We start from the raw sequence: 27,385 nt of genomic DNA on the forward strand, positions 1-27,385 counted from the left end.
TTTTGTTAGGTTAGGTTATTTTTTTTAAATTTCAATTTTTTCGAAAATTTTCGAAAAATCGAAAAACGTGGGAAATCGTCCAAAAAGCGCACAAAACCAAAATTTTTTGAAAAAATCTGAATTCAATTTTTTTTCGAAAATTTCTAAAATCTTTATTTTTCTTCGCGTTTCATGCCATTTGCAGCCTCTTTTAATTTTTTTAAAATTTCGACAATTTTTGAAAAATTTCAATTTTTTCAAAAATTTTCGAAAAATCGAAAAACGTGGGAAATCGTCCAAAAAGCTAGATTAGGTTAGGTTAGGTTAGGTTAAGTTAGGTTAGGTTAGGTTAGGTTAGGTTCGGTTAGGTTAGGTTATTTTTTTAAATTTCAATTTTTTCGAAAATTTTCGAAAAATCGAAAAACGTTGGAAATCGTCCAAAAAGCGCACAAAACCAAAATTTTTTGAAGAAATCTGAATTCAAATTTTGTTTCGAAAATTTCGAAAATCTTTATTTTTCTTCGCGTTTCATGCCATTTGCAACCACTTTTAATTTTTTTAAAATTTCGACAATTTTTGAAAAATTTCAATTTTTTTGAAAATTTTCGAAAAATCGAAAAACGTGGGAAATCGTCCAAAAAGTTAGGTTAGGCTTAGTTAGGTTAGGTTAGGTTAATTTAGGTTAGGTTAGGTTAGGTTAGGTTAGGTTAGGTTAAGTTAGGTTAGGTTAGATTAGGTTAGTTTTCTTAAATTTCAATTTTTTCGAAAATTTTCGAAAAATCGAAAAACGTGGGAAATCGTCCAAAAAGCGCACAAAACCAAAGAAATTTGAAAAATTCTGAATTCAAATTTTTTTTGGAAAAATTCGAAAATCTTAATTTTTCTTCGCGTTTCATGCCATTTGCAGCCTCTTTTAATTTTTTTAAAATTTTGACAATTTTTGAAAAATTTCAATTTTTTCGAAAATTTTCGAAAAATCGAAAAACGTGGGAAATCGTCCAAAAAGCTAGGTTAGGTTAGGTTAGGTTAGGTTAGGTTAGGTTGGGTTAGGTTGGGTTAGGTTGGGTTAGGTTGGGTTAGGTTGGGTTAGGTTGGGTTAGGTTGGGTTAGGTTGGGTTGGGTTGGGTTGGGTTGGGTTGGGTTGGGTTGCGTTGGGTTGCGTTGCGTTGGGTTGGGTTGGGTTGGGTTGGGTTAGGTTGGGTTAGGTTAGGTTAGGTTAGGTTAGGTTGTTAGGTTAGGTTAGGTTAGGTTAGTGTATTGGGTACGTTCGGTAATATTTTGTAATTTTTTTGACAAATCGACACTTATGGCCACAATTTGTCACGCTGTTACGGTACGTCACGACTTGTCACGCATTGTCACGCTTCGTTTAAATTCATCATTCTACTTTTCTGGTCACATCTGATCACGCCTTTACAGAAAATCACGCCTAGTCACGCTTTGTCACGCTTAGTCACGCTTTGTTTAAATTCGTCATTTTACGACTTTTCTGGTCACATCTCATCACGCCTTTACAGTGAATCACGCCTAGTCACGCATCATCACGCTTTGTAACGCTTAGTCACGCATGGTCACGCTTGATTTAAATTCGTCATATTTTGACTTTTCTGGCCCCATCTCATCACTCTTTACAGTAAATCACGCCTAGTCACGCTTCATGACGCTTTGTCACGCTTAGTCACGTTTGCTCACGCTTTGAAAATCTTCGTCACAAATCGACACTTATGAAGATCCCTTGTCACGACGTGACCGTAAGTATCACATTGTTACACTATGTCACGCTTGAGCACGCGTGATCATCATGTCACGTTTCAGCACGTCTACCATATGCTACGTAGGGCACGGATATTTTTGGGTACATCGCAATACGTTAGAAGTAAATAGTGGTAGGGTTAGCATGTGCTGGGTTACGTTAGGTTAGGTTGGGTTAGTTTAGGTTAGGTTAGGTTAGGTTAGGTTAGGTTAGGTTAGTGTATTGGGTACGTTCGGTAATATTTTGTAATTTTTTTGACAAATCGACACTTATGGCCACAATTTTTCACGCTGTTACAGTACGTCACGACTTGTCACGCTTTGTCACGCATTGTCACGCTTCGTTTAAATTCGTCATTCTTCTACTTTTCTGGTCACATCTGATCACGCCTTTACAGAAAATCACGCCTAGTCACGCTTTGTCACGCTTAGTCACGCAAGGTCACGCTTTGTTTAAATTCGTCATTTTACGACTTTTCTGGTCACATCTCATCACGCCTTTACAGTGAATCACGCCTAGTCACGCATCATCACGCTTTGCCACGCTTAGTCACGCTTTATTTATTACCCACTAAAAAGACGCCGTGTACATTCGACCTCAAATGTCCTTCTTGCTCTCAACGCCGTATACAACAGGCGTTAACACGGTTTCAAGCACATCTCAGCCAGGAACGTGGCTCAGATGGCTACATCAATTCCAGACCATGGCGTCCTGGGATTGAGACCCAGCTGTCCCACAAATTTCTGCGCATCCTAATATAATTACGCACAGTTCAATCAAAGGTAACTGAAGCAGTGAGGGAACGTTAAGCCCTTTGTGTTGAACAAAGACCTCTCGTCTTGCCAGTATTGGTCTAATAAGCAGCTGACAGTTCAGTTTAACTCTGGTAGTCAGGCAGACGTAATATTCCACACGTCACACAACTTAAATGTCGATACGACGACGCTAAACCAAGTAAAGTTGCTTACTCAGTATTCTTAATCAACAACCCTGGACTGTTGAATGTGCTGTGTATGTGTACAATAAAACAACCTTAAAATATATATTTTTTTGAGTAAAGTCATAAAATTTTGGTCCGAAATCCAGAAAGGACGACACCACTTGTAAGCCCTGGACGTAACTAGGAAACAATATTAAAATTGATCTTCCGAGACCTGGGTGGGAGGATGTACGATGGATTTATGTAGCTCAGAATACACGCCTTTTGGACTTTTGTGAACAAGACAGGAAATCTGTTTTTATAAAAAAAATTAAATATTTTAACTAGCTGAGTAAATATCGGCTTCTCAAGAAGAAGTCTTTTCCGTGGAGTTAATTTAACTATGAATATTATCTAAATAATAATTTGCAGGCAATAAACTCCATAGTATTTCACACGCTTTCAGAGGTACCTGCTATGGAGGCAGCAAGTACCTCCGAAACGTCGGTAAACCTCCATCAGATTGCAAGGCGCCATAAACTCGACGTCCTGAGACTTTCTGTGCCAGCCTCGAGGGATGTTAAGTCATGTGACTACTGAGGGATATTTTTCCCTTCCTGCAAGCGATCAGGGTAGCCAACATAGCCACAACTATTGGAGAACGTGATGAAACCACCGCATCATTACAACGCGGTAACAAAAGGACACAGACAGCAAGACAAGTACGAAGTTCTCGAATAAAACGAACCAACATGACGTCACATCTCCCGACGCCTAATTACAAGCGGAATGCAGTGTGTCAGCACGAACAGCGTCTTTGCAGCCCGAGGGAAAATTAACTGCACAAAGTCTCGCAATTACGAGGTTCTTGGTTCCAGTCAGCAAACGATGGATCTTCTCCGAAATAATTCGTGGTTTTACTTAGTAATTGCAGCAATTGGTTTCAGAAACAGTGGATTTGTGTTATGTGTAAGGACTTTGAGGATTTTAGGTTTCAGTAAAGAAAATAAATTAAGCTGAAGAATGTATTTTATAACACAGCAAAGTATAGCAGGCACGGATTCTACAAGCAGAATTTGTCGGACATAATTTCGTACAACTAAATGAACTTTTCCTTGAGAAGCTATCAGTCGCTCAGCTAGTCAATATCGTTTTGTCTACGCCGTATAACAGTGAATCAGGAATGAGTTTACACAGCTTCTCGCAGTACCCGTGACCCCTTAATCTGGCAGCACCTACCCCTTTCGCTTTCATGTTAACTTGGCAACGTCTCCATAACGTTTTATTATTATTATTATTATTATTAGTGTTCTGTCTGACGACAGGTCCATATGAACAGGATCCTTCCATCCTTTTCTCGGACTGGGACCTGTTCATATACGTTCTTGGCAGATGATCCAGAAGTGGTTTGCCATTGCCTTCTTCTGTGTGTGAATGGAGTAATTGTTGGGATGCCACGGAGGAAAACTCCGTGTTGCCTAGACCACAGCCTTGCCCAACACAAGTTATAAATTCTTGCACCGCCGGGAAACGAACCCGAGACCCCAGGATTACAAGGCTAGTGTTCTGACCACTAGACCACAGTGCCACGACGTAATGGCTTGTCCTAGACAAAATAATACCATCACTTGAGATAAAATAAATTATATGCAACAACTTTTTCGGTTTTATATTTTCCCGCATTTTGATGGGTGACAGGGTTCTCCCGTGCTCCTGAACTTATGGGACACCCGGTGTACACAGCGCTCTTGGTATTTGCAAACAAGACTTGTGTGAGCTCTTCGGTATGGTGTAACAAACTACTAGCTTAAATCCACATCCGCACTAAGCAAGCGGTCTCGTGTTTTTGCTGTTTATAAATGCATGTGCTGGTACCGATGAAGCTTTGCTCTCCACAGAAAAGGTTCGGAGGAACAAACAAGCTGACGGTTAAGAGCTTTAAAGATACGGTTTGTTGTATGACTTCAGCTTTCGCGGATAAGTTGCGGCTTTTACAAAGTTTCGAGAGGGAAAAAGAAACAGTTGTCATCAAGGTCAATACTACCGAAGGGTAAATACGGGGATAGGAAGCCATTTTCCATATCTGTCAGCAGGAGGTGAGTGGGAGGTTAATGAGAGACGATCGGAGGACCTACCATATGAGTTAATCCGTTGATGACAAAAGGAATCTAGTTCTCAAGGCGGCGAGTATGAAGTTGGCTGTCTTCTGGGTTGATGTTAGACTACACGGCGTATCAACCCAGAAGATGACCATTGAAGAACAATAGTTTAATAAAGAGGTCGAAATGTGTTTGAAAAACGTAAGATTCCAAAAATGTGATAACCTTTATACTTGGTAAGGAGCAAATTTTATTAAAGGCTTCACTGAAATTTTATCAATACTCGTGTTATTTTCCCTTTTTTTAGGTTCAAATAAATATTCTCCTCAGAACCTTGATCTCAGACGCAATCTGTAGGGAAGACAACAAGTTTCATGCCAAGACAGTACAGAAAATGTCAGCTAGAGTTCTGTTTATTTCAATATTTTGACTAATTTTCTGTTAACTTGCACGTGAATGTAATTATGATGTTACTGCCCTAACCAAAATATTTGTATGTTGTGATATTTGAGGTTTTAATGAGGTGAAATTTTGGATTGTGAGGTCTTCTGGATTCTGACAAGTATGTAGCCTTGTAGGTGGTTACCAAGGTTACTGAAGAGCGTAATACGTCTACATGTAGACTGAGGCGGTATGTTCTTCCGAAACGCTGGAACCATCCACGATCCAGAACTGGACGTCTGTCTGATACAATATCCATTACACAACCGTTTAAAGCTTAATGGTAACTATATGCACCAACTGATTTATAAGTCATTAAATATCCATTTTTACCACAAAGTGTATACTTACAGGCCTTTTGCTCTCAATGCAAACAGCTATTATTTCCTTAAACAGCGTTAATCAGTTGATATTTGCAATGGTGAAGTACGGTGTTTTCTTCGCGGTACGGACTGAATTCTTTAATATTAATCAGACGAACTATGATTCTCAATGTAAACAGCGATTACTTCCTTAAACAGCGTTAACCAGTTGATCTTTGTAATGGTGAAGTGCGGTGTTTTCTTCGCGGTACGGACTGAATTCTTTAATATTAATCAGACGAACTATGATTCTCAATGTAAACAGCGATTACTTCCTTAAACAGCGTTAACCAGTTGATCTTTGTAATGGTGAAGTGCGGTGTTTTCTTCGCGGTACGGACTGAATTCTTTAATATTAATCAGACGAACTATGATTCTCACGCCCAGTCGTGCGGCGGTCTTCAGGTAGTGAGGACTGTAAAGCCCGGCCAGGCACTCTGACTTGGTCCTTCGAGGGAACATCGAGCAGCGGAGAAGAATAGGACGCCAGCTTACGCCGTGCCCACCCGCGATTACCGAAACCTAACGGTGACAGCATAAGCAAAGGGACAACGCAGAAGCAAGGTCTGGCGGGCTGGTGCCCTCCAAACCGGCATACCAAAGCTAAGTGCAGAGGAAAGCGTTAGGGGCTTCCACCTCCTGGCAGGCGTGGGTGTTGGTGAGTACACCGCGTGAGTCAGGATGGTGAAACCCAAGGTGGTGAGACTTAACCCGCAGGGAGTAAAGAGAATGCTAGACGTCTCCGGCCCCTCAGGCCGACGAACCAAAACAAAACTGACTACTAAAACGGATAAAGACAAAGACATGAAACTGAAAAAACAGGCAAAACGCACACCTCGGTCGCCGTCAACTACTGACTTCGAAAATTCGTCGTCAGACCTTTCGGACACCGAAATGACGTCAATTTGGCCACAGGGTCAAGAAGGAGCTAGGGCAACGGCAACCTCGCCAGTAGCAGGCCCTTCTGGCACTAAAACTTTAATCGTAGAGGCGGAGGTCCACTGTTCCCAAGGCGGGACTAAAATTGATAAGGTCAGTGCGCAGAAAGCAACAGACTCTGCTACAGCGTCCTCTGAACGGTTGAATCCGGAGGAAATTGTGGAGGGAGATGACTTCACTGTCATTACCTCCAAAAAGAAATTGAAAAGAGCACCTCCAAAGCCCGCAATAACTGACGAAGCAATTAACGCTGAGTTACCTTCCTCTCCCACCCCTGAGACCCGTGATTCTGGGAAGACAGGACCCGCCAATAACCACTACTTAAACGCCCCGAGAGCAAAAATCCCACCGGTAATCATTCACCACCACTATGAAGGTGACATGACCCGACTCAACAAGGACTTCCATACAAAATTCCAGCCGCTGGGCTTCACTTCTCACAGAATAAAGTCCGGAATCGCTTGTCAAACGTCCACATACAAGGACTATCTGAACCTTCAAACCTTCTTGAAAGACAACAAGGTGCCGTTCAATTTACTCAGATCGAACGACTCCAAGCCCTTCAAAGTGGTCATAAAAGGCATTCCGCCAACCACCCCCCCAAAAACCATCCAAAACGAACTGATCGCACTGGGACTGGCAGTTCAAACCGTTATCCCAATGACCGCTTGGAGAGATAAAACCCCTCTGCCAATGCATATAGTCGAACTGGACAACGTTCCCCAGAGTCAAAAGATCTCTCAGCTGTCCCATCTCTGTTTTATAAAAATTTCTGTCGAACCTTATAAGGGGCGAACCGTGCCGCCTCAGTGCGCACGGTGCCAACAGTTTTACCACGTGGCGGCAAACTGTCAGGCCCCTCCGGCCTGTGCCCACTGCGCGGAGGAACATTGCTCGTGGCAATGTGAAAATAGATTCCTCCCAAACTTCGTGCCGACCTGCGCCCTGTGCAAGATCGGGGAGCACGGCTCCAAGTACAGAGGGTGTCCCTTCTTCCGTGACCTCATGGAGAGGGAGACGAAGAGCAGACCTCCGCAGGAAAATTCAAAAAGAATTGCTGGAGCGCGGGTCTCAGCTCAACCCCAGCGACCGCCCCCCAAAACGTTCCGTGACTTCCCCCCTATGGGTGCTGCAAATGCCTGGAGCAGGCCACTGAACTTCGTCAGCTCACAACTAACACAGCCTCCACCACATCCCTACAACTACAACTTCCATCAACCACGGGACCTTTATTCTTCCTATCATTTTCCACAGCCGCACATCATACAACAACACGCCCGGCTTGCCCACAGTGCTAACTGTCCCTGCTGCGTCCGGTCCAACACATCAACACAGGCTGCAGCGAGCAAGCCTCCGAATTCTGTAACAGGCAGATCTTCGCCGGTTCCGGACAGACCAGTCTCTCCCGCTCTCTCTGTAGTAGCGCAGGACGTCACACCTGCCGAATCATCTCTCGGCCCAAAATCTAGGCCCTCAGGCCCCAAGACCAAAGTAACTAAGGGGAACAACACAGAACCACTCAGGCAGGGAAAAGAAGAACACACGAGCCAGAGAGAGACACACACATCTCATGAACGCACCCAACAATACCCACACCCTCCCGCGGGTCTGAGACTCGGAAATCCTCACACCCAGCAGCAGACAAGAGAATTTGTCGAAATTGTTCGGACTTTCAATCCGAACTTCTCTTTCCATTACCTTCTATCTTCCATCTCAGGAATGCTTTTACAATTCATGCAGCACCCTTATGAGAGCGCCCTCCCAATAATCTTTAATAACTTCCTAGCCACCCTCCTCGGTCTTCCTAATCATGGGTAGGTCCCTCAGCCACACTGACATCCTGTTCTGGAACGCCAGAGGCGTCAAGATTAAAAAATCAGAACTATTAGATTATTTGGAAACCAATAACATCCCCATAGCTCTAATTAATGAAACTCATTTACAATCTGCAACAAAATTTAAGTGCCCAAACTACACGACATTCCGGTCTGACAGGCTAAATCAGAGGGGTGGCGGAACGGCCATTCTAATTCGCCAGGGCTTCAAGCATTCGGAAATTCCCCTTCCCCCCCTCCAACACATGGAAGCGACAGCTATCCAAGTTAACATCAATAGGGAAACAATAGTACTAATCTCTATTTACAACCCCCCGGGCAGAATTATAGAGAGTGACCTGGACCATCTTTTGGAAACCGGAAACAAAGTAATTCTAGCAGGCGATTTCAACGCCAAGCATTTAACCTGGAACGCTCGGCAGAACAATGCAGCGGGACAGACACTTCTCACACATTACTATAAAAGTAATTACGTAATCTCGGCTCCATCCCACCCCACACACTTTCCAGATTGTAATCCTGGTGAAGCCGATATACTTGATTTTGCCATAATCAGTAACGTGCTTTCCAGCCACTCAATACGCACACAAGGCAGTCTTTCGACATCCGACCACAACCCAGTTCTTCTTAGAATACGTGGTCCACTAGAACCAGACGAATTAAAACATACATTCGTCTACAGCGAAGCCAATTGGAATCTTTTTCAAAATTACATTTCTGAAAACCTAAACACACAGTGCGTAGACGGGAACTGCTGTAACAGTGAGATTGATACAGCTGTTGACCACCTTACAGACGTTCTGAATAAGGCCACGCACCACTCTATTCCGCTCAGACGGAGAACTTTCAGGTCAATGCAAATTGCAGCAGCCACTCGACTTCTCATCCAAGAAAGAAACAAACTGAGAAATCAGTGGCAAAGAACCCACGACATAAGGCTTCGTCCCCTCATCAACGCCTTGAAACACAAAATTGACTCGGCCATTAAAGATCAAATTTCGAACACCTGGCAGCAAACACTCCAAGGCCTCGACACTACCAACACTAAAGACACGTGGAGGATAACAAAAAGCCTCACAAACACGGACACAAAAATCCCACCCCTGAAACACAATGGCAACGTTGCAATTACCAACCAAGACAAAGTGAATATTTTTGCTGATACTTTAGAAGAAATATTCCAAACGAACCCAAACGTAGACACCAACTTCACCGTTAGCACAGAGCAGGTAGTTACCGACTTCCTGATGCAACCTCCGCAGGCCTCCGTAAGGCTTACAAACCATTGCGAGGTCGAATGGATTATCCGCCACCTTAAACCCCGCAAGGCTCCTGGCCCTGATGGGATTCAGAACATAGTACTAAAACACCTGCCACGGCCTGTTTTCAGATTTATTGCAAAAATATTTAACAAGTCATTAGCTTCAAATTATTTTCCTACCCAGTGGAAAAACGCTAAAGTTATCATGCTCCCAAAACCAAAAAAGGACCATTCCTCCCCGTTAAATTATAGGCCAATAAGTTTATTAAATTCCCTAGGCAAAGTTTTTGAGAAAATCATCTTAAAAAGACTTAATTTTCAACTTAAGGAGCTCCACATTATCAGAAATGACCAGTATGGTTTTAAACGTGGACATTCCACAACGCACACACTATTAAGAAATATAGAGAGAATCACTCACGGATTTAACAATAAGAAAGCCACAGTGGCATTGTTCCTGGACATAGAACGAGCATTTGATAAAGTTTGGATCACGGGGCTAATAGCAAAACTCATTAAAGTCAAAATTCCGCCTCACCTAATCCACGTAATTCACAGTTACCTCCAGAACCGTTCATTTTCTGTTTCACATGGGAGCTCTCACTCAAGCTGCCGCCCCATCAGGGCCGGCGTTCCCCAGGGTAGCCTACTCGGGCCAACACTTTTTAACATCTACATAAATGACATCCCATCCATTGAGAATGACTCCAACGTGTCCATCTCAATCTATGCAGATGACACAAATATCAGTGCTCGCTCAGGAAAATTAGACATAGCGATAACGAAATTAAACAGAGCAATAGGCCTTCTGGAACCCTGGTTTCGGAGATGGAGAATTCAGATCAACATTGACAAGTGCACCACAACCGTGTTTTCAAAACGTTTACGCGACTATCGCTGCAATGTTCCCACCGTAAAATTTTTTAATAAAACCATAGCTTTTACCTCCGAAACCAAATATCTGGGTGTCACTCTAGATTCCAAATTGACGTACAAGGCCCACATATCATCCATTCTCCGTACAGCTAACTTCAGACTGAGGCAACTATTTCCTTTACTCAATAAATCCTCCAGAATGGATGTTAATTTATCGTTAATGATCTATAAATCACTCCTCCGGTCCATACTGACATATGCCTCCCCCGCCTGGGGCTACGCTGCTAACACTCATTTACAAAAACTTCAGACATTTCAGAACAAAGTCCTCAGAATAATAACCAAATTGCCAAGGGTTACTCCAATCAGTACCCTACACGAACAGACCGGAATGCCGTTGATCAAGAATTACATTAAAGGATTAGCGAATAGGCTATACTTGAAATCGGCCATCAGCTACAACAGTCAAATTCAAGAGCTAGGACAGTACGATCCCAGCATTGACAAATACCTCCGCCCCCGAGCCCTTCTTGCGAGGTGACCCAACCCGCGAAATCCTCCAATCCTTTTGCTCAATAAACGGTCAGAGGATTGCCTCTGTAGTACATTGTTCTGTAACATTAGCCCAACAGCACACCTTAAAATTCCTTCACCTCCTGCATAAACGCAGCTAAACCTCGGCTTTTCTTTTGTAGCCCCCACTACAGTGCACCACCAGCCCGTTATAGGTACCCCGGAGAGTCCAGTCCATAGGCGGTCACATCGACCACTCCCCTACGCTGGACCGACCGCGAACCAACAAACACAAGACGACCACGGCAAGAAAATGGAAAAATGATTTATGGAATATGGATTGAAACTTTTGTAATTGGATAAGCAACGAGCCAAGTTGGTCGTTTCTTATCCAAAACATATCTTTGTAAAAATGAAAAGAAAAAAAAAAATGTATCAGTTTTTAATAAAGGAAGCGCACGGACAGAGGCTACCGTTAGGGCTCGCGATTTTAAATGCCGGACTGCTGGCTAGAAGTCAGCAGCACGCATCCGGAAGGTCCTGCGACCGGCCAACTCGACCAAGGTTTTCCGTGGTTTTCCTCGGTACTAGAGCAAATGCTGAGTTGGTACCCAAACTCCACGTTGCTCTGCATGCCTCCCATGCAGCCCTCTCAGAGTAATATCAAAATTCCGCTCTATAGTAGCCCCCCCCCCCAAAATTAACGTAAATTATTCCTAACGCCACCCCCAAGGCCAATATCAAAATTCAAAATTAACGCAAAGACCCGAATCAACTCCCCCCTACCCTATTTCTTACCCCATCCTGTCTCCTAAATCCCTTGTCCACACTAAACTTATTCATACCAGAAGGACGAGCGGGCACTGCCTGGGAACCTTCGTAGCCCACAACCAACTTTATACCCCTCCCCCATTTATTGCAGTAGTGCCTATCGCTACTCCCCCCACTTTCTCTCTTCTCTCTCTCTCTTTTTATGATTCTCACAATAAACAGCGATTATTTAATTAAACAGCGTTAATCACTTGATATTTGTAATGGTGAAGTGCGGTGTTTTCTTCGCGGTACGGACTGAAATCTTAAATATTATTTAGACGAGCTTCGGCTTCTACGGATTAAATTAACATCATCTTGTTGAATGCGCCAAAAACTCTATAGTAGATCAACGAATCATAACCAATCACATTGCGACGCCATTTTTATCCTGAACCGCCGATCTCAGGATCACGACCAGGCAGTTACGTGTCCATGCTTATACGAGTCAACCCCCCTTTTTTTTCTCCGCGTCGAGTTTGGTGTAAGTCGCAGGTTTTGTGGCCTGCGTGTCTTAAACCGAGACTTAGCACCACAAAGCAACTCCAAAGCCTCTGACGCGACGACTCCAAAAAAACTTGTGAGACCCACATTGAAAAAGAGGTTAAGACTCGCCTATGTCGGTCTTCTGGACCGTGGCGTCGTGTGGACATGGAGATATTATTACAGATACCGACGTTTCGGAAGAACACACTGCATCAGACCTTCATGTCTGAGAAGGGAGATGAGCTGTATTGTATAATCAGTTTCAGACGGCCGACAAAGGGTAGTACAGCAGATACAGGGCTACCAGCCAGTACAATTATTATCATACCATTCAAATTTCCAAGACTGTCACAATTTCCGATTCACGTGGTCTTAAATATCTCATCCTACTTCTTCATTATCCCGGAATGCCCAAATCCCCGTTACTCCTCGTATGCACTGTGTGTGTAGCTTCCTCCCACCGGCACCTCTAGTAGAAGTCAGAACCACAGTGTAATGGGCTGGAACCAATAAATTCCTATTTGCGTCAGACTGCAGCACGTTGCCTGGGTAAGGCCTACATAGTGAGTGACCCTCCATCTTAGTTCGGTGGTGTTTTGTTTCAAAGCTAAAAGGTTAAGGGGCCAATCTGCGTGCTCGGTTATACGCGCCCGCCATACTCGTCCATCACTATCCGCTGAGATGTGATTTATTGATTTATTGATTGATTAATTCTTGTCGGTTCAGGTCTTCGGGGTTACTAACGTTTCTCCGATACTCTGGCAACCATCTACAAGCTCATGCCGTGCTACGACCCTGAAGATTCAAATTCAGATTTACAAATCTTCGTGGTTTTATTTAGTCCCTCCGGGCAAATGTTAAGTCACTTTGGTTTCGTCTTGTTGCATACGCTCTTACATTCGATGACATTCAAAAACTCAGTTCCTGTCTCAAAGTAAACGCACCGAGCCCAAATAACGAATAATTTGGTTAACGGTGTTTAAGGAAACTAGCTTTGTTTATTATGAGAATTATTATTATTTATATATTTATTTAGTGTTCTGTCTGACGACAGGTCCATATGAACAGGATCCTTCCATCCTTTTCTCGGACTGGGACCTGTTCATATACGTTCTTGGCAGATGATCCAGAAGTGGTTTGCCATTGCCTTCTTCTGTGTGTGAATGGAGTAATTGTTGGGATGCCACGGAGAAACCGGGGAAGCCCCCGGAGGAAAACTCCGTGTTGCCTAGACCACGGCCTTGCCCAACACAAGTTATAAATTCGGGCACCGCCGGGAATCGAACCCGAGACTCCAGGATTACAAGGCCAGCGTTCTAACCGCTAGACCACCGTGGCGGTATGAGAATTATACAAACACATAAATGCAAAATGTGGGCAATGTATAAGATTATTTAAAGTTAAAATAGATGATTAAATATTGCTACCATTGCATTTTGCGAAGTTAACTCATGTAGCTGACCAAGATGCTAACCTGATAGTGCCATAATTTAGGAAGACGACGTTAATGGTGAGAAATAACGCGGTAAGGAACACAACACTCAACAGCTGACGTCCGTCGTGCTTGTTCAGGGAGGCTGGCTGACCGTAATGGAGGTCCAAACCCATCTTTTTTGTCTTCATCTAGAGGCACTTGAATTTTTGATGACGTCTGTCCACTTAGAGCTGACATGGATACATTACCGTAGACCCACATCTTCGTATCTTATAACAGAAACGCTTTCTTGCTGAAAGGAAACGCGAACCTGCCTTGATGAATTATTCTGCTGTCTGAGCAGTGCCATTGCAAAAGACGTCTATCCTTACAGCCAGAGGAGTCTAACATTTCTTGTTTCATCCAGAGCTCATGAGAGGCCAGACATGATACAGCTCCTAGGACAGAACCTTGGGTGCATGCCTGTCTTCTGGAACGTTGCTCTGAAACGTCCGTAAACTTCTACCAGACTATACGGCGCAACATCCATCCACGCCTTTCACGTGCCCACATATGCAGAGGCTTCATTTAAATCTCACCACGTATGTACACCTGCACGTATAATCAAAAACATTTTCATTCTATGTTCTCTTAATTTGAAATACCAGCTTCCATACTCATTCTTGTCATCAGATAATCATTTTTTTCATCACTTATTTTCCTCAGCCACACGCTGGTTACAATTGTATAACAGCCCACTCTTCCGCTCCACCAATCAGCACCATAACATCCAACTCAATCAAATAAAATTCTTCCTGAAGATGGCAATTAAAATCATTTCCGAAACGTTGGATAATTTTTTTTTTAAATTCAACGCGGCTCATCCACGAAACCCGAAGGACAAACATTCGATACGAAAGCACAGATAAAATTAGAGATGCATCACTGAGCGGATTTCTTTTAAATGTCTTTAAAATGAGATGTTTTGTGCTCTGATAAGAAATCTGAAATGAGAGGAACTGGACATTGAATACTGTGAAGTACTGCCAATGATTTCTCTAGTGAAAATAAGAAATGCGTACTCGACGTTACTGCCTCTCTCGACTTTAACTGAATGCCAGCCAAACACAAATCAGACACATTACCGCTGCTCTAATCTACTCGGTGCGCACTCAGCCTTCATATTTCATATGAAGAGCTTTTTCCCCAGTCAGAGAGCGCCTGGTAATTACATGAACTGTTCTGCTTATCCAGCCTTCTGTGACATTATGAACGCCTTATGATCACACACTCGTTCAAAGCACTGAAACGTTCCCTTCGCCCCAAGTGAATTCACAAAGAACCATTTGTCTTTCCACCATCTTTTTGCAGTTAACAATGAACCAAATAAACATAATTTGCATTTTTTGTTAATTAATTCTAAAATTTCTTATGTACAGTTAAATTTTTCAGACGTGACCACTGAACAGCGCGTGAGGGGAAGTGAGGGGAAGAGTACTGGAAGTTAAATTTCGAGTTGCAGTGACTTGGTTAAGTAGCTAAGTTGCAGCTGAATTAAACCACACGTCAAAATCTACAGCGCCATCTTATTTAAAGTGACGGCGTCCAAGAAAATTAACTGTACTAACGAACGAGGCAGAGGTGGGCCGGAGACGTGTTTGCTGGAAACGTTTAATCCGAAGGTATCTGACGGAGGTGCTTGTGTCTAGATCTGAGGGTATACGACAAGAAAACTTCTTTTCCTCATAAAGTTTCGAGGAAGAGGCTCGGAATCGAACTACAATAAAGAGGGTGAGAAAGGCATGGCTAGGTATACCACCACGAAGCCGCTTAAACCAAGGGATTATTGGTAATTAATTTTGCGGGAGGTTTTGAGTACGAAGGAGTTGGAGAAGATGAGAGTTAGAACAGGGTCTAAGTCTATAGAAAAGAGCGAAGTGGCTTACCTCCACACACACACAGACAACTTTGTGTTTTTAATTGGCCTACTCGTCCCTTATACCAGATTCGGAGATGATTTTGAGTGATATGTCTGCTGAAGAGAATACTGGCAGCCATGGTAACTGAACAGAATGGTTTCTTTCATGAATGAGATTACCAATGTTAAGTTTAGAGACTCACAGATTCGCCCTCCTAATTTCCAGGGATAAACTTCCTGGGTTTCAAACATCAAGTGAATGTCGACCAAAGCCAATTACATAACTGCCTACAACGTACAGTGCGGTACAGTAGACAATGAGTCTTGGAAAGTTGTCTTCAAACTGTAAGTCAACGTTTCTGTTTAACAATTTTAAAACGTAATGGTAACTATACGCACCAGCTGCTTTAAAACCATTAACTCTATACTTTGTATTGATGGGATTTCTATGATTCTCACTGTGAACAAGAATTATTTCCTTAAACAGCGTTAACCAGTTGATCTTTTTAATGATGAAGTGTTGTGTTTTCTTCGCGGTACGGACTGAATTCGTAAATAATATTTAGACGAACTTCGACTTCAAAATGTTAATACAGTATTTATTATCTGCGGTCCGTGTAACCCTGTCGGATCAATATTCTAGTTAGATTTATTTTAAAGTCACAATTGTACATATTTACAAAAAAAAATCGATAAAACTTTCTGTATCATCAAGGAATATCACCGTTATCACCTTCAGTTTTATCTGACATTCTTTTGCCAATGTTAACTTCATATGTAGATGAAATGATTGGGGATCATCAGTGTAGATTTACTGTTAAGAGATCAACCACTGGTTTTTTGTTCTGTTTACTGAAGAAATTAGAGTATATCCAAGTATAAGAAAGTGTCTCAAAAATGTACCTAGTTAGGGTGGACAGAAGTATTATACGACAACATTTTTATTAGATTTTATATCAATTTGAAAATAGTTAGGATAATTAGAATTTGCTTGTACGGAACATACGTGATCAACAGAGCGTAGGACAAATTCATCACACAAAGCCAAGCAGTGAATTTGTCTGGACTATGACAAAGCTTGCCGTCTTAGCGTTAGGACACTTGAATTTGGAGTCCATGAAGAACAGATAAAATCTTACTTAAAAAGTAACAGAACTTCAAGTGAATGGAAAATGCTATCAACTAATTTGTATGACTTCTACAGTTTCTTCTTGTAAGTTTCAATATTCGTTCCCAAGTCCTGGCGATGCACAATGAAAGATACGAACGAAGCAGTCCACTAAAGTTCACGTAATTAATGAACCCGTATAAAATTCACTTAGAACGAAAATTTTATCTAAAGCTCATTGGTTACAAGACTTTGTGGTGCAGGTGGGAGGGGTTGGTTCAAATCGAGCAATTTCCAGAGCCCTATGCTGTTACCTAAAGGTAATTGAAGGAAAGTTTGCCCTTCATATGTAATTAACTGGCGTAAGTTGGATAATTAATTAATCAGTGATTTCTAATTTGCTGTGTCTTACACCGAGAAAATTGAACTGCATTTCTGAGAGAGGGAGAGAGCTGAGGTTAGAAAACTTGAAAACAAGAAGTGACAGTTTAAAAACACGCTCTGGAATTGTTGTGACCTGAAGCGATAACATCTGGTTTCAGAAAGTGTGGGCTCCGAAGGGTAAAGTGAGGTTCAAGTCTGGTAATGTGTTAGTGGCTAGGAGTGCTCACTCCGAATTTAGCGTCGTCCACTATTTTGCTTCACTGGGGTAATCAATAATTGATTTGTTCCCACAGGTCTTAATACTCCACAATGTTACGGGAACGAACACGCTCAGGAGACGCGTGTTGAATGCACAAAGTGTCTTGCCCTCTGTCTAATTCGTCTGCTGTATTAATACCTGGAGAAGCCAACGAAGTGTCTCCTTAGTCTGTAACGAAGTCACTGTTCAACAAACAATACTCCATGCCCTCTCTAGAGTACTCGGTTAAGCAAGAACCTTTTGCTTTAATTACATTTTTAATTTATTTTATGTCAAAAAATAATTTGGTGTTCCACTCTTCGTTAAGATAAATAAAGTACTTTGCTCACTGCCACAAAAATTATTTTCTGGCATATTCATCAAAATTCGACCTGCGAATTTTGAAAAATAGCGCTTGTCCTCATGATGACGTAATCATGGGGAATCTTCACGCTGCTGACTTAAATATTCCCCGACTGGAAATCCAGCCACACACGAGAAGATGTTTTAATCAAGATTTGGGTGCGACGAAAAGTTTTAGTAAAAAAAAATTCCCATACCAAATTTTATGAAAATCCGTTCAGCGGTTACATAAAAAAAACATAAATACAAACATTTAAACAATCAAATGCAATAGTGGGCAAATGTTCGCAATTGTTTTAAAAGTGAGAAGTTACTTTTAAATGAATAATATTATATCCAAATAATCAATGGGACATAAACAATAATGTAAGTAAATATGATGGTATTAAATTATATGAAAAATGAGACAACTTTTCAGACAGGGAAGATAAGAACAACGATAGGAAGAAATACATCATAAATTAATCGAAGACGAAATGTATTACAGACGTTATTAAATGCTATCGACTGAACTGGAGAGAGACAAAAACGTCTAATATAAAAATAAATGTGATGGCGTTGGAATATAACTTAGAGACGGAAGTAAGAAAAACAAAGGTTTGAATTGTCTTGTCCGAAAAAGACGGCATTAAGAACAAATTAATAACAACATCAAAAATATCATCCCCAAAAGTAGCAGAAAATTCTCTCGCCAGCGTCAACATTTATAAAATAATCCAAAATAAAAAACATCTTCGTCATGGACAAATTAAATGTGTAAACAACAAGGCAGACGCCGACGTACCTTGGGATAAAAATATAATAAAATTTGTTTTTTTAATTAAATGCACAGCTTTAAAGTTCGTAATAAAAAAGTGATCATCACAGAAAGTGGAAAACATGACAGAAATTCTCCTTATACACGACGAACTGGTAATAATAAATACCAGTAAGGCACAATTTACTTCAAATACCGCAGTACCCACGGTGGTCTAGCGGTCAGAACACTAGCCTTGTAAGCCTGGGGTTCCGGGTTCAATTCCCGGTGGTGCTCAGATTTATAACTTGTGTTGGGCAAGGCCGTGGTCTAGGCATCACGGAGTTTTCCTCCGGGGGCTTCCCCGGTTTCTCCGTGGCATCCCAACAATTACTCCACTCACACACAGAAGAAGGCAATGGCAAACCACTTCTGATCATCTCTGCCAAGAATGTATATATGTATGAGCAGGTCCCTGACAACCTGAAGAGGTTGGAAGGCTCCTGTTCATAATATATGGACCTGTCGTCAGACAGAACACTACAAATAAATAAAAACCGCAGTACAGTAGCCTGGATGAAACCGCGCGTTTCTCCTACGTCTCTAGTTTCCAGGTATGAAATAATCAAAAATCTTTTACTGTGTAAACCAAATATATTACCTGAGACAACGAGCTGGTTAAATAGTTACCAATGATAGATGAATATTATAAAAATTAACTGGCGGCTAGCGTGAAGGTGACGATCTTCTGGGTTGTCATGGATGATGGAAGTAGAAACCACCTCTGAAACGTCGGTAAACATGTACCAGGCAACACCCTAGAAGACAGTGACCTTTAGCAGTGAAATGTTCTGAATGGACAGCTAAGAACTTCCGTTTCTTCATCTCGAGTTTCGCTGGAAGTATCCTGTCGTGTCATGGCAACTGCTTCCATACAAAAATACACTGCGCTCACATTGACAAGCGTAATAAATGTGCTGTTTGAATACATCTGCTAAAAATATCTGTCCCGACGTAGTACATGTAACGGAAACACTGTTATGGTATTCAGTTCACGTTGTGAATAATTTTATTCTCTTTTCTCGTGGGCTTTGTTTTTATCGCTGCATGTGTGAGGACTTAGTCATGCAGGTACGTAAAGATATCTCGGTGGATTTATATGACAGACACTGGCGCCTGTCACTTCCATGACGATCTCTGTGATTCCTCGTTATTTTTAAATCTAAATCATCTTTCTTTCAAATGCCTGCGTATCCACATATCTACGTTACAGATCAGGCCTGCCACACCAAGCACATAGAATCCCGTCAGCTTTCGTACACTCCCGAGAAACCAACTTCAAAAGCAGCCAGCCTCAGGATTTCTCGCAAAGCTGGATGGATTACATTTATAGGTAATATTTTATTTATCGGAATTAACGAAATGTTTCTTTTTCCGCGTGGTCGAGCAGAGGATACATTACTCCCTCCTCCCCCTACCTCCCTTCGCGTATTTCTCTTCACTCATGGTAATGAACCCGTACCCCTTGCCCGATGTAATGGTACACCAGCTTGTAGTATGGATTACCACATATTCATGTTCTTTCAACATTCATTAAATTTCTCTCTTTCATATTTCATAATTATAAAATATAGAATTTTAATATATATATATATATATCTTCCTAAATAAAAATCAGCCAGTCTGTAACAGTTCTTTATGTACAAAAAAATGTTTAAATATTTATATACACGGATGTTCCGTCGATGGTAAACCTTATATAATTTAACACATAAAGTTTTATGTGACAAGAGAGCAGTACATAACATAAAAGATGTCGATGTTAGTCTTTTGCATTCTAAAACTATGATGATTTGTGGGTAGCTACAAACGTTTCGGATTAACACATTGTCTCCATTTTCAGGGCTGAATATGGAGACAATGTGTTAATCCGAAAAGTTGATATCTACCTACGAGTCCACAATACGTTACAGCCGAGAATAACATGCAAGAAATTGAAATCTCCTTCACAAAAGATGTGTGATATATTACATTGATGATGGAGGTAGGCACAGTCTCCGAAACACTGTACTGTAACTCCATACTTAAACGGCTGGTAGCCCAAGAAGACTTTATTACTCTGATTATAAAGTTTACTGAAGATGAATTAAGAAGATTAATCGAATATATACACAATTATAAGCAATTTGATAAGTGTTTTAAGTGTACAATATCTTTTTAAAAAACCAAACAAACACCAGGTGCTGTGAGTAATTACATTGTAGAAAGAGTTATAAACACCGTGAGTTATGAAAATGTATTCGTACGGACAGAACAATGGCGTCAAACTAGCGAACCGAATAATAGAAGCCAGCACACCGGAACATTCACTCAGCAACGCAAAATGTAATGTTTTCGTTAAGAGAATTTCCTATGTCATCATGGAGACCTTTGTTGCCATAGTAACAGTCACAATGTCATATTAAATATCGTACAATGTAATTTATTCCCCATTTATTACAATTAAGATAGGCAGTACTGAGGCTCGAAAATGATGCTTGACGACATCTGTTGACAAAGGATTCTGGGCCTTATGGCATAATATTAGTGAACGTGTGTTGTTATATCTGTTGCCATAGCAACGATGTTGAGGAATTTCTATGACTTACGGGATAATTTTCATGACCGCGTTCACCACTTCGCCATCTTCTTGTCATTCTTGAAGGGCAATTTACGAGTCCTTTAAAGTAAACACCAATATAATCACCCTGTATTTTAAATGACTATGGAAGGCCACGTAATCGCCCCCGGGTAGCATCGACTCTGCTTCGGACAGAGAAGAGAAATGAGATTTTAATTAACTAATGAGTTAGCTAGCCTACGCGAACAGAACAAAGTTTAATTAAATATCAAATAACGCGAAGAATTGATTCGCCAGATATGCCGTTACTACGGATTCATTAAAAAGGTCATTAATACGGATCTTGTGTTTGGGTGTGCAGACCTGGTGAACCAGGGGTTCAAGGCCTGACTGTCATCTGGGATTTATAATCACTGTGGTTAGTTTACATTCTTTGGCACCGCACACAAGAACAGTGCTCAGTAACTCTACTTCTTACTTTGGAGGATCCCGTTTTAAATAATGGTCTCGAAATTCAATACATTAAACTACTTATTTCGTGGCTATCGTCAGACTCCCCCAAATAGCACGATAATGCCTCACTGTCATGTTTGGACGAGTGGTGGCGACGTCCAACCTCTTTAAGGGATTCAAAGACATGGTCTGTTTTTAACGATGCCTTTATTAAGATCTGTTCTAACGTGTTCCAATGTACCAGAAGAGTAACTTTTAATGTTTCGTTTTGCACAGTGTAAGCCACGCTAACACGGCTAACATGACATTCTGTTCAAGTGTTCTATTTTTCCATATCTCCGCGTTCTCCTTCATTTTGGCCAACCGAATGAACATTGCTGTTTGCTACAACAACCAAACAAAGTACTTCATTTGCATGCTTATTTATAAACACATCCTACGTATTACACAAAGTATCCGTATCTATGGGACAGCACATAACCTGGAGGAGTTCCCATTTCTAAGACCAAAATAGGATGGAGGTGCCATGGTTTGCGTTGAAACCTTTAACAACATTAAGTGCAGAGCAGTGTAAAGTACACCCAGGGACATGTTCAACGTCACCATAACCCAACCAACCACATTTCTCGGCTGCTCGGCTAGATGATGTTCGCTTATCCGGTTCAGTACCAGCGTGTCCTTAATTTAAGCAGAATTGTACGGTCTGAGTCTTTCCACAAGTTCTGACGTCTACGAATGTGACAGCGAGTGATGACGCCTAAAGACGAATCCACAAATGTTATTAAGACGAACATCCATTGCTGATCTTCTAGACTGGGGCAGCTCACAAAATGTTACGTTACGAAAGTTTTACATTGTCACTCAGGTGTAGTCGTGTGGACGTGTAGTCAGACACCATTTCCGAAGGTACAAACTTCGGCACCGAATATGGAGACAGTACGTTCCTGTCTATGTACAACTTCACAAGGCGTTGCTGCGTCAACATAGTGTACTTCGCCCTACCTTTTTATCTTTCTCAGTCCATAGTAACTACCTTGATCACACCCCACGGTAAAGATGAACAAATTTTCTCAATACGTAATTGTCATTTTTTCTTATCAATTCTGCGTCGATATTTTGTTAATGTTAGATAACACATAGCACTAATCCTCATTTCCAAAATTGTCCCTTTCAAAATATAGGCCGGACATAGTCATGACGTTGCGGATAATATGATTTGTGCCTGAGGAAAATTTAACACACATTCTTTTTAAATTCCTGCCGAAGAGTTACAAAATAATCCTGCGATGTACCACTACAAGGGAATGTTTTTTGAACACGATTGCTTTCTGGGAAGTTACCCCACGCAGTCTCGTACTTTACCAACGTTTCGTGAAGGTGCTTATTACCTCAGTTAAGGCTTTAAGTAAGCATCACTGAAACGTTGGAAAATTTCTTAAAGATACAGCGCAACATTTTCATATAAGCCTCCGTGAGAACCTGAGACCTCGCCGGAACACAGCCACAGTATTGCTATTTGTCCCTGATCAATGAACAGGAATATGACAAAATCTGAAAGAAGGGAACTTGCTACTAGATCTCAGTGCACGAGCCATTCATTTATGCCAAATGACCATTAAGTCTTTTCAGCAACTTCAGTTCTGATCTGATTCCTTTCTGCCTTACCTTCATTTCAATTTTTATCTTTTTCCCCACTACCTTTCGCCCCTCGTATCTTCCTACATTCCAAATATTTTTATTTTATTTTTTATACATTCACGGAATCGAGGAATCGTGTTAGGACTCACAAATTGATATTAAATAAAGAGGCGGAGTTCATGCGAAAAGAATATTTTTATAACGAGAACCCCATCAGAACGAGTGCAGAGTCGAGGGTGGGGGGAACCCATGTAATCCAGGCGTGATCAACACGCCTGGATTATTGATTCTGTGGGGCTGGATACATATGCGTCAGGAGCATGGGAACTGAATACATGTCTGTTTGTGGCCATATTGATTTCACTTGTAAATTAGGGGATGTTATTCGTATGCTTATCTCGTTTAGTTGTTTTTAATTAATGTCTTTAAAACAAGCTGCTAATGGGGTGTGCAGTGGACATGCGTCTCGTTATGGACAACTAAGAAAAATTATAGCAGGAAACTATTTACATTTACTCCTTAAACTATTGCACTTCTGACCGGTTTCAAGATCTTTAAACAGTTCATCAAGCCTCCACACTTTACCCTAAATAAAAAATTTAAGTATCTCATTAACACGAAGCAATACTTAAGACCACAGTTGGGAAATACACCAATTGTTTAATAATATAAAAAATTAGATATTTCGTAAAATAAATATTCATGGAATTCAAAGGAAAATGTGTTGATTCAATACAATAACTGTAGGTCACAGTGTTTCGCAGCACATCCTTTGAAAAACACTGGTGTAGAGATTAAAAAATTATCCCCTATAATAAGGTTAAAATTATTAAATTCGTACCAGTTATAGTGAGAATAAGGATTTTGCTTTACAAGCCACTAGAAGCTGACGTAAATACTTGAAAAAATAAATGTATAAAATTACCATAAATCTGATAGGAAACATATCTGAAATATTTTAAACTTTATTCAGCGACGTTTCAGTGTCTAACGTTTACGTACTCATTAAAATTACCAGTGGCGTCATCGGTTAATATTTTCCCCCCAAATTTTGTTGCATATACATAAGCTAATTTGCAAACAAACAATACAGTGGAATTCGAAAACGACGTAAATTGTCCACTGATCGAACAGACAAAGACAATTAATAATTTTTTTCAGACGAACACTGTCCAGAAGACCACGGATTATTTTTCGATGACCTCAGATTTTAATTATGAACAGTCTCCAACAAATCCAACCTGTCTGTTTCATTGTGTATTATTAACATCAATAAATTTACTCCCTGATAAAACTGATGACCAATAAAGTGACAATAATTAATGGCTCAGGCTTTAGAATATGAAAAAACAGCAAAATTTACAACATGGCTACATATAAAACACAAAAAATGACAAAAAAACACACACAAATTTGAGAATGACAATTGAGAATCGATAATTATCGACATGGAAGGTTCGTGTGTTCTGCTTCGCCCCATCTTTCAGAAAAAAAAGTAGGGGCATGTCACTATTTCGCAGAAATGGCGAGTATCTTAGAATTTTTAACAATTTTCTTTTTTTCCGAGAGCTTAAAATACTATCCCAAGGCAAAGAGTAACGGTGAGAATAGCAAAGGACCAATTAATTCTGTCGTCAGAACAAAAGTGAGAAAGAAACAAGGACAAATTAAAGGGAGAAACACACTAAGGGGGAACAAACAGAAGATAGGAAGCTAAAAATAATAACGAAGTAAGGAGTAAATTAATGAAGGAACAGAGAAAAATACACAAAAGAAAACGACACGGGAACTCAGGTTTTTACGGAGGTTAGGATGTCAATACTGGTATTGTAGGTTGTAACTCGTCGTGGACTTGTAAGCAGATACTAGAGTTTCGAAGGAACATTCTGCCTCCATCTTCAGGCCTCAAGCTGATAACCTCCTACAAGTATACGAGGTGTCACAATCCAGAGACATTAGCGAGAAAAGCGATTAAGGTGCGTGTTTTATTGTACGGTTATGAGTGGACGTCGTCACAAAACAAATAAAAAAAATTTAATTCACAAATTTTTGGAGAAATTAATTAAGTGTGAAATTCAGGACATCAGACAGCAGTTATTAGGAATTTAATATCATAAATAATCCGTGATTATAAATTGGCAAATCAAGTCAGAACTTCAGTTGGCTTAGTTCATATTAATGTCACACAGATTTTCAAAATTCCTTACGAAGATGTTCTGAACACGAGAGGTATATATTACGACCTACTTCAGAGGGTGTCACATGTTGGAATAATTCACCGCTATTTCAGTCTTTCGTCTTCCTTCACTCCCTCTGTACCAGCTGAAAATCCCAGTACAGAGTTCGACTCTCTATAACTTATTGCGAACTAAGCTTTATCCAACACGGCAGGCGCGGTTGTCCCACGAAACAGCATTTGTATAACGACTTGCTGCAACAGTGGCACAAGGCCATTTGTTTGCAGTGATGAATTTCAAGGTAAATCAGTGGTTTCACAGTCCAGGCGCCTGACTTGTACTTGAAAGATATCCGATTCGAATCTTAGCCAAGTTCTTTTGTGATTTCTTCCTTACATTGAAACAGTATCCAGATGCCAGTCGATTATAAATGTAAAACTCCTGACAGTTTTTGAATCGTACGAAAAAAAAGTGAAAGCTGAAATACATTAAAAGAGCGGATAAGGAACAAACATTTGATGTTCAGCAATAAAAATCAACACGACTTAAATAACTGAAGGCCGCGAGACTCTGGAGAGAAAAAAAAAACTGGTAAGTTGTTAAAGATTATTTTTGAATCTGAATGAAGTATTTTTCATGGCACGAACTGTTTTTCAAGTGTCCCACCTAACAGCGCCATTTCAATTTTTCATTCGGTAGCCTGAAAGTTTTCCAGACACCGGTTTCCATGGAAACAAACAGAGAGAGGCCTACCCGTCCTTGTTTTTACATTACTACGCATAAATTAAATGTCAGTGTTTTATCTTTTATCACTTTCTATTCCTATGCATTTATATATTCATTGGTGGTGGAGTTTCTGGTTTGCATGATACGTGCACTACATAAAATGGTTGTTATTATTATTATTATTATTATTAAGGAGGAGGCTTTTGGATGCGCTTTTCCTCATCAATGTTTTTAAAGGCAAAATTAGTTGCTCATCTGTTTTTGATACAGTTAGTCTCTGCATACCCACTAGGTCTATCAGAGACTACTCTACCTTTATGTACAACGTAATTTCAAGGCCAGTCCTTCTGCCAGACGCGTTTCTGGTGCCAATGCAGTCTGCAGGAGCATCAACATCTTTAACAAAGATCGTATTTTGCTTACTGATGTCAGTCAGCTTTTTAAACAATAATCATTGTTCTTTTTTATTATTTATTTAGTATAATATTTTATCTTGTATGTTGTTTGTCCAAAATTGAACTGATTTTAGTTTAATTATTACTTTACTTATCTATAACATTTAGTTTTTTACTTATTAGTTATTTTGCAATAAATCAATATTGTACATTTATGTTTTCAGTTCATTGTTTGTTTGCTTTTGTATAGTAATGTTTGTATTGTTGTTAGTGCTTGGCTGTTATTGGCCTTTTTGGCTGTTGTCAAGCACTTTAATAAATGAATTGAATTGAATTATTATCATTGCTTCCAGCGAAAATTCGAGCCCCTTTGTAATAATATATTTTTTATTCAAGTCCAACACATTTATGTGAATGTATTCGACTACCTACATTTTTATACTTTACGTACAATGACGTGGCACTCAGATGTGTTTCTTTAAATGATGTTAACAAGAATTTAAAATATTGCCCGTTCGTAATGTCAGATATTTTCCAATTCTCACCGTTTTTTTCTCATTCATAATATATTTTCTGCTAGATTTGGATCATGGCATTTGCAGAAGCTTCAACACATTCAGGAAACAATTTCTTCCACTAAATAACATTTTATACTAAAGAACGTTACATTATCAGTTTGTTTGCTAGTGGTTATTTTGATGTATCAGCATCTGTGAAGTATAATTATACAACTTAAATTATTTCTACTTGTATTCATCATAATTTTTCTTCTACATCTGTAATTATACACAAGGTTCTTTCAGGCCGTTAATGATATAGGACTCAATTTAATTAACCAATTGATTTGTAATGGTGAAGTGTAGCGTTTTCTATGCGGTACGGACTGGATTCTTAAATGCTATTTAAGACGAGTTTGAACTTCGAATGTTTAAAGCAAGGATA

The 27,385-nt window shown here is 40.4% G+C and overlaps 1 protein-coding gene and 1 long non-coding RNA gene across 2 annotated transcripts in view; one reads left to right on the forward strand and one right to left on the reverse strand.

Moving 5' to 3' along the window:
* Nucleotides 1–27,385, reverse strand: part of LOC147871260 (uncharacterized) — a 266,158-nt gene that overhangs the window by 164,717 nt on the left and 74,056 nt on the right. The gene's annotated exons all lie outside the window — the stretch shown is intronic.
* LOC147871261 (uncharacterized) lies at nucleotides 5,944–11,963 on the forward strand. The gene is made up of 2 exons (XM_087340168.1): nucleotides 5,944–6,585; nucleotides 11,160–11,963. Exons 1-2 carry the CDS (start codon nucleotides 6,235–6,237, stop codon nucleotides 11,190–11,192), a joined length of 384 nt encoding a protein of 127 aa, XP_087196294.1. The 5' UTR covers nucleotides 5,944–6,234; the 3' UTR covers nucleotides 11,193–11,963.

Source organism: Zootermopsis nevadensis, unplaced genomic scaffold, assembly GCF_977971745.1.
Source record: "Zootermopsis nevadensis isolate Lab colony 2312 unplaced genomic scaffold, Znev_1.0 Znev_ptg000061l, whole genome shotgun sequence".
In the NCBI taxonomy this organism is placed as follows: Eukaryota; Metazoa; Arthropoda; class Insecta; order Blattodea; family Termopsidae; genus Zootermopsis; species Zootermopsis nevadensis.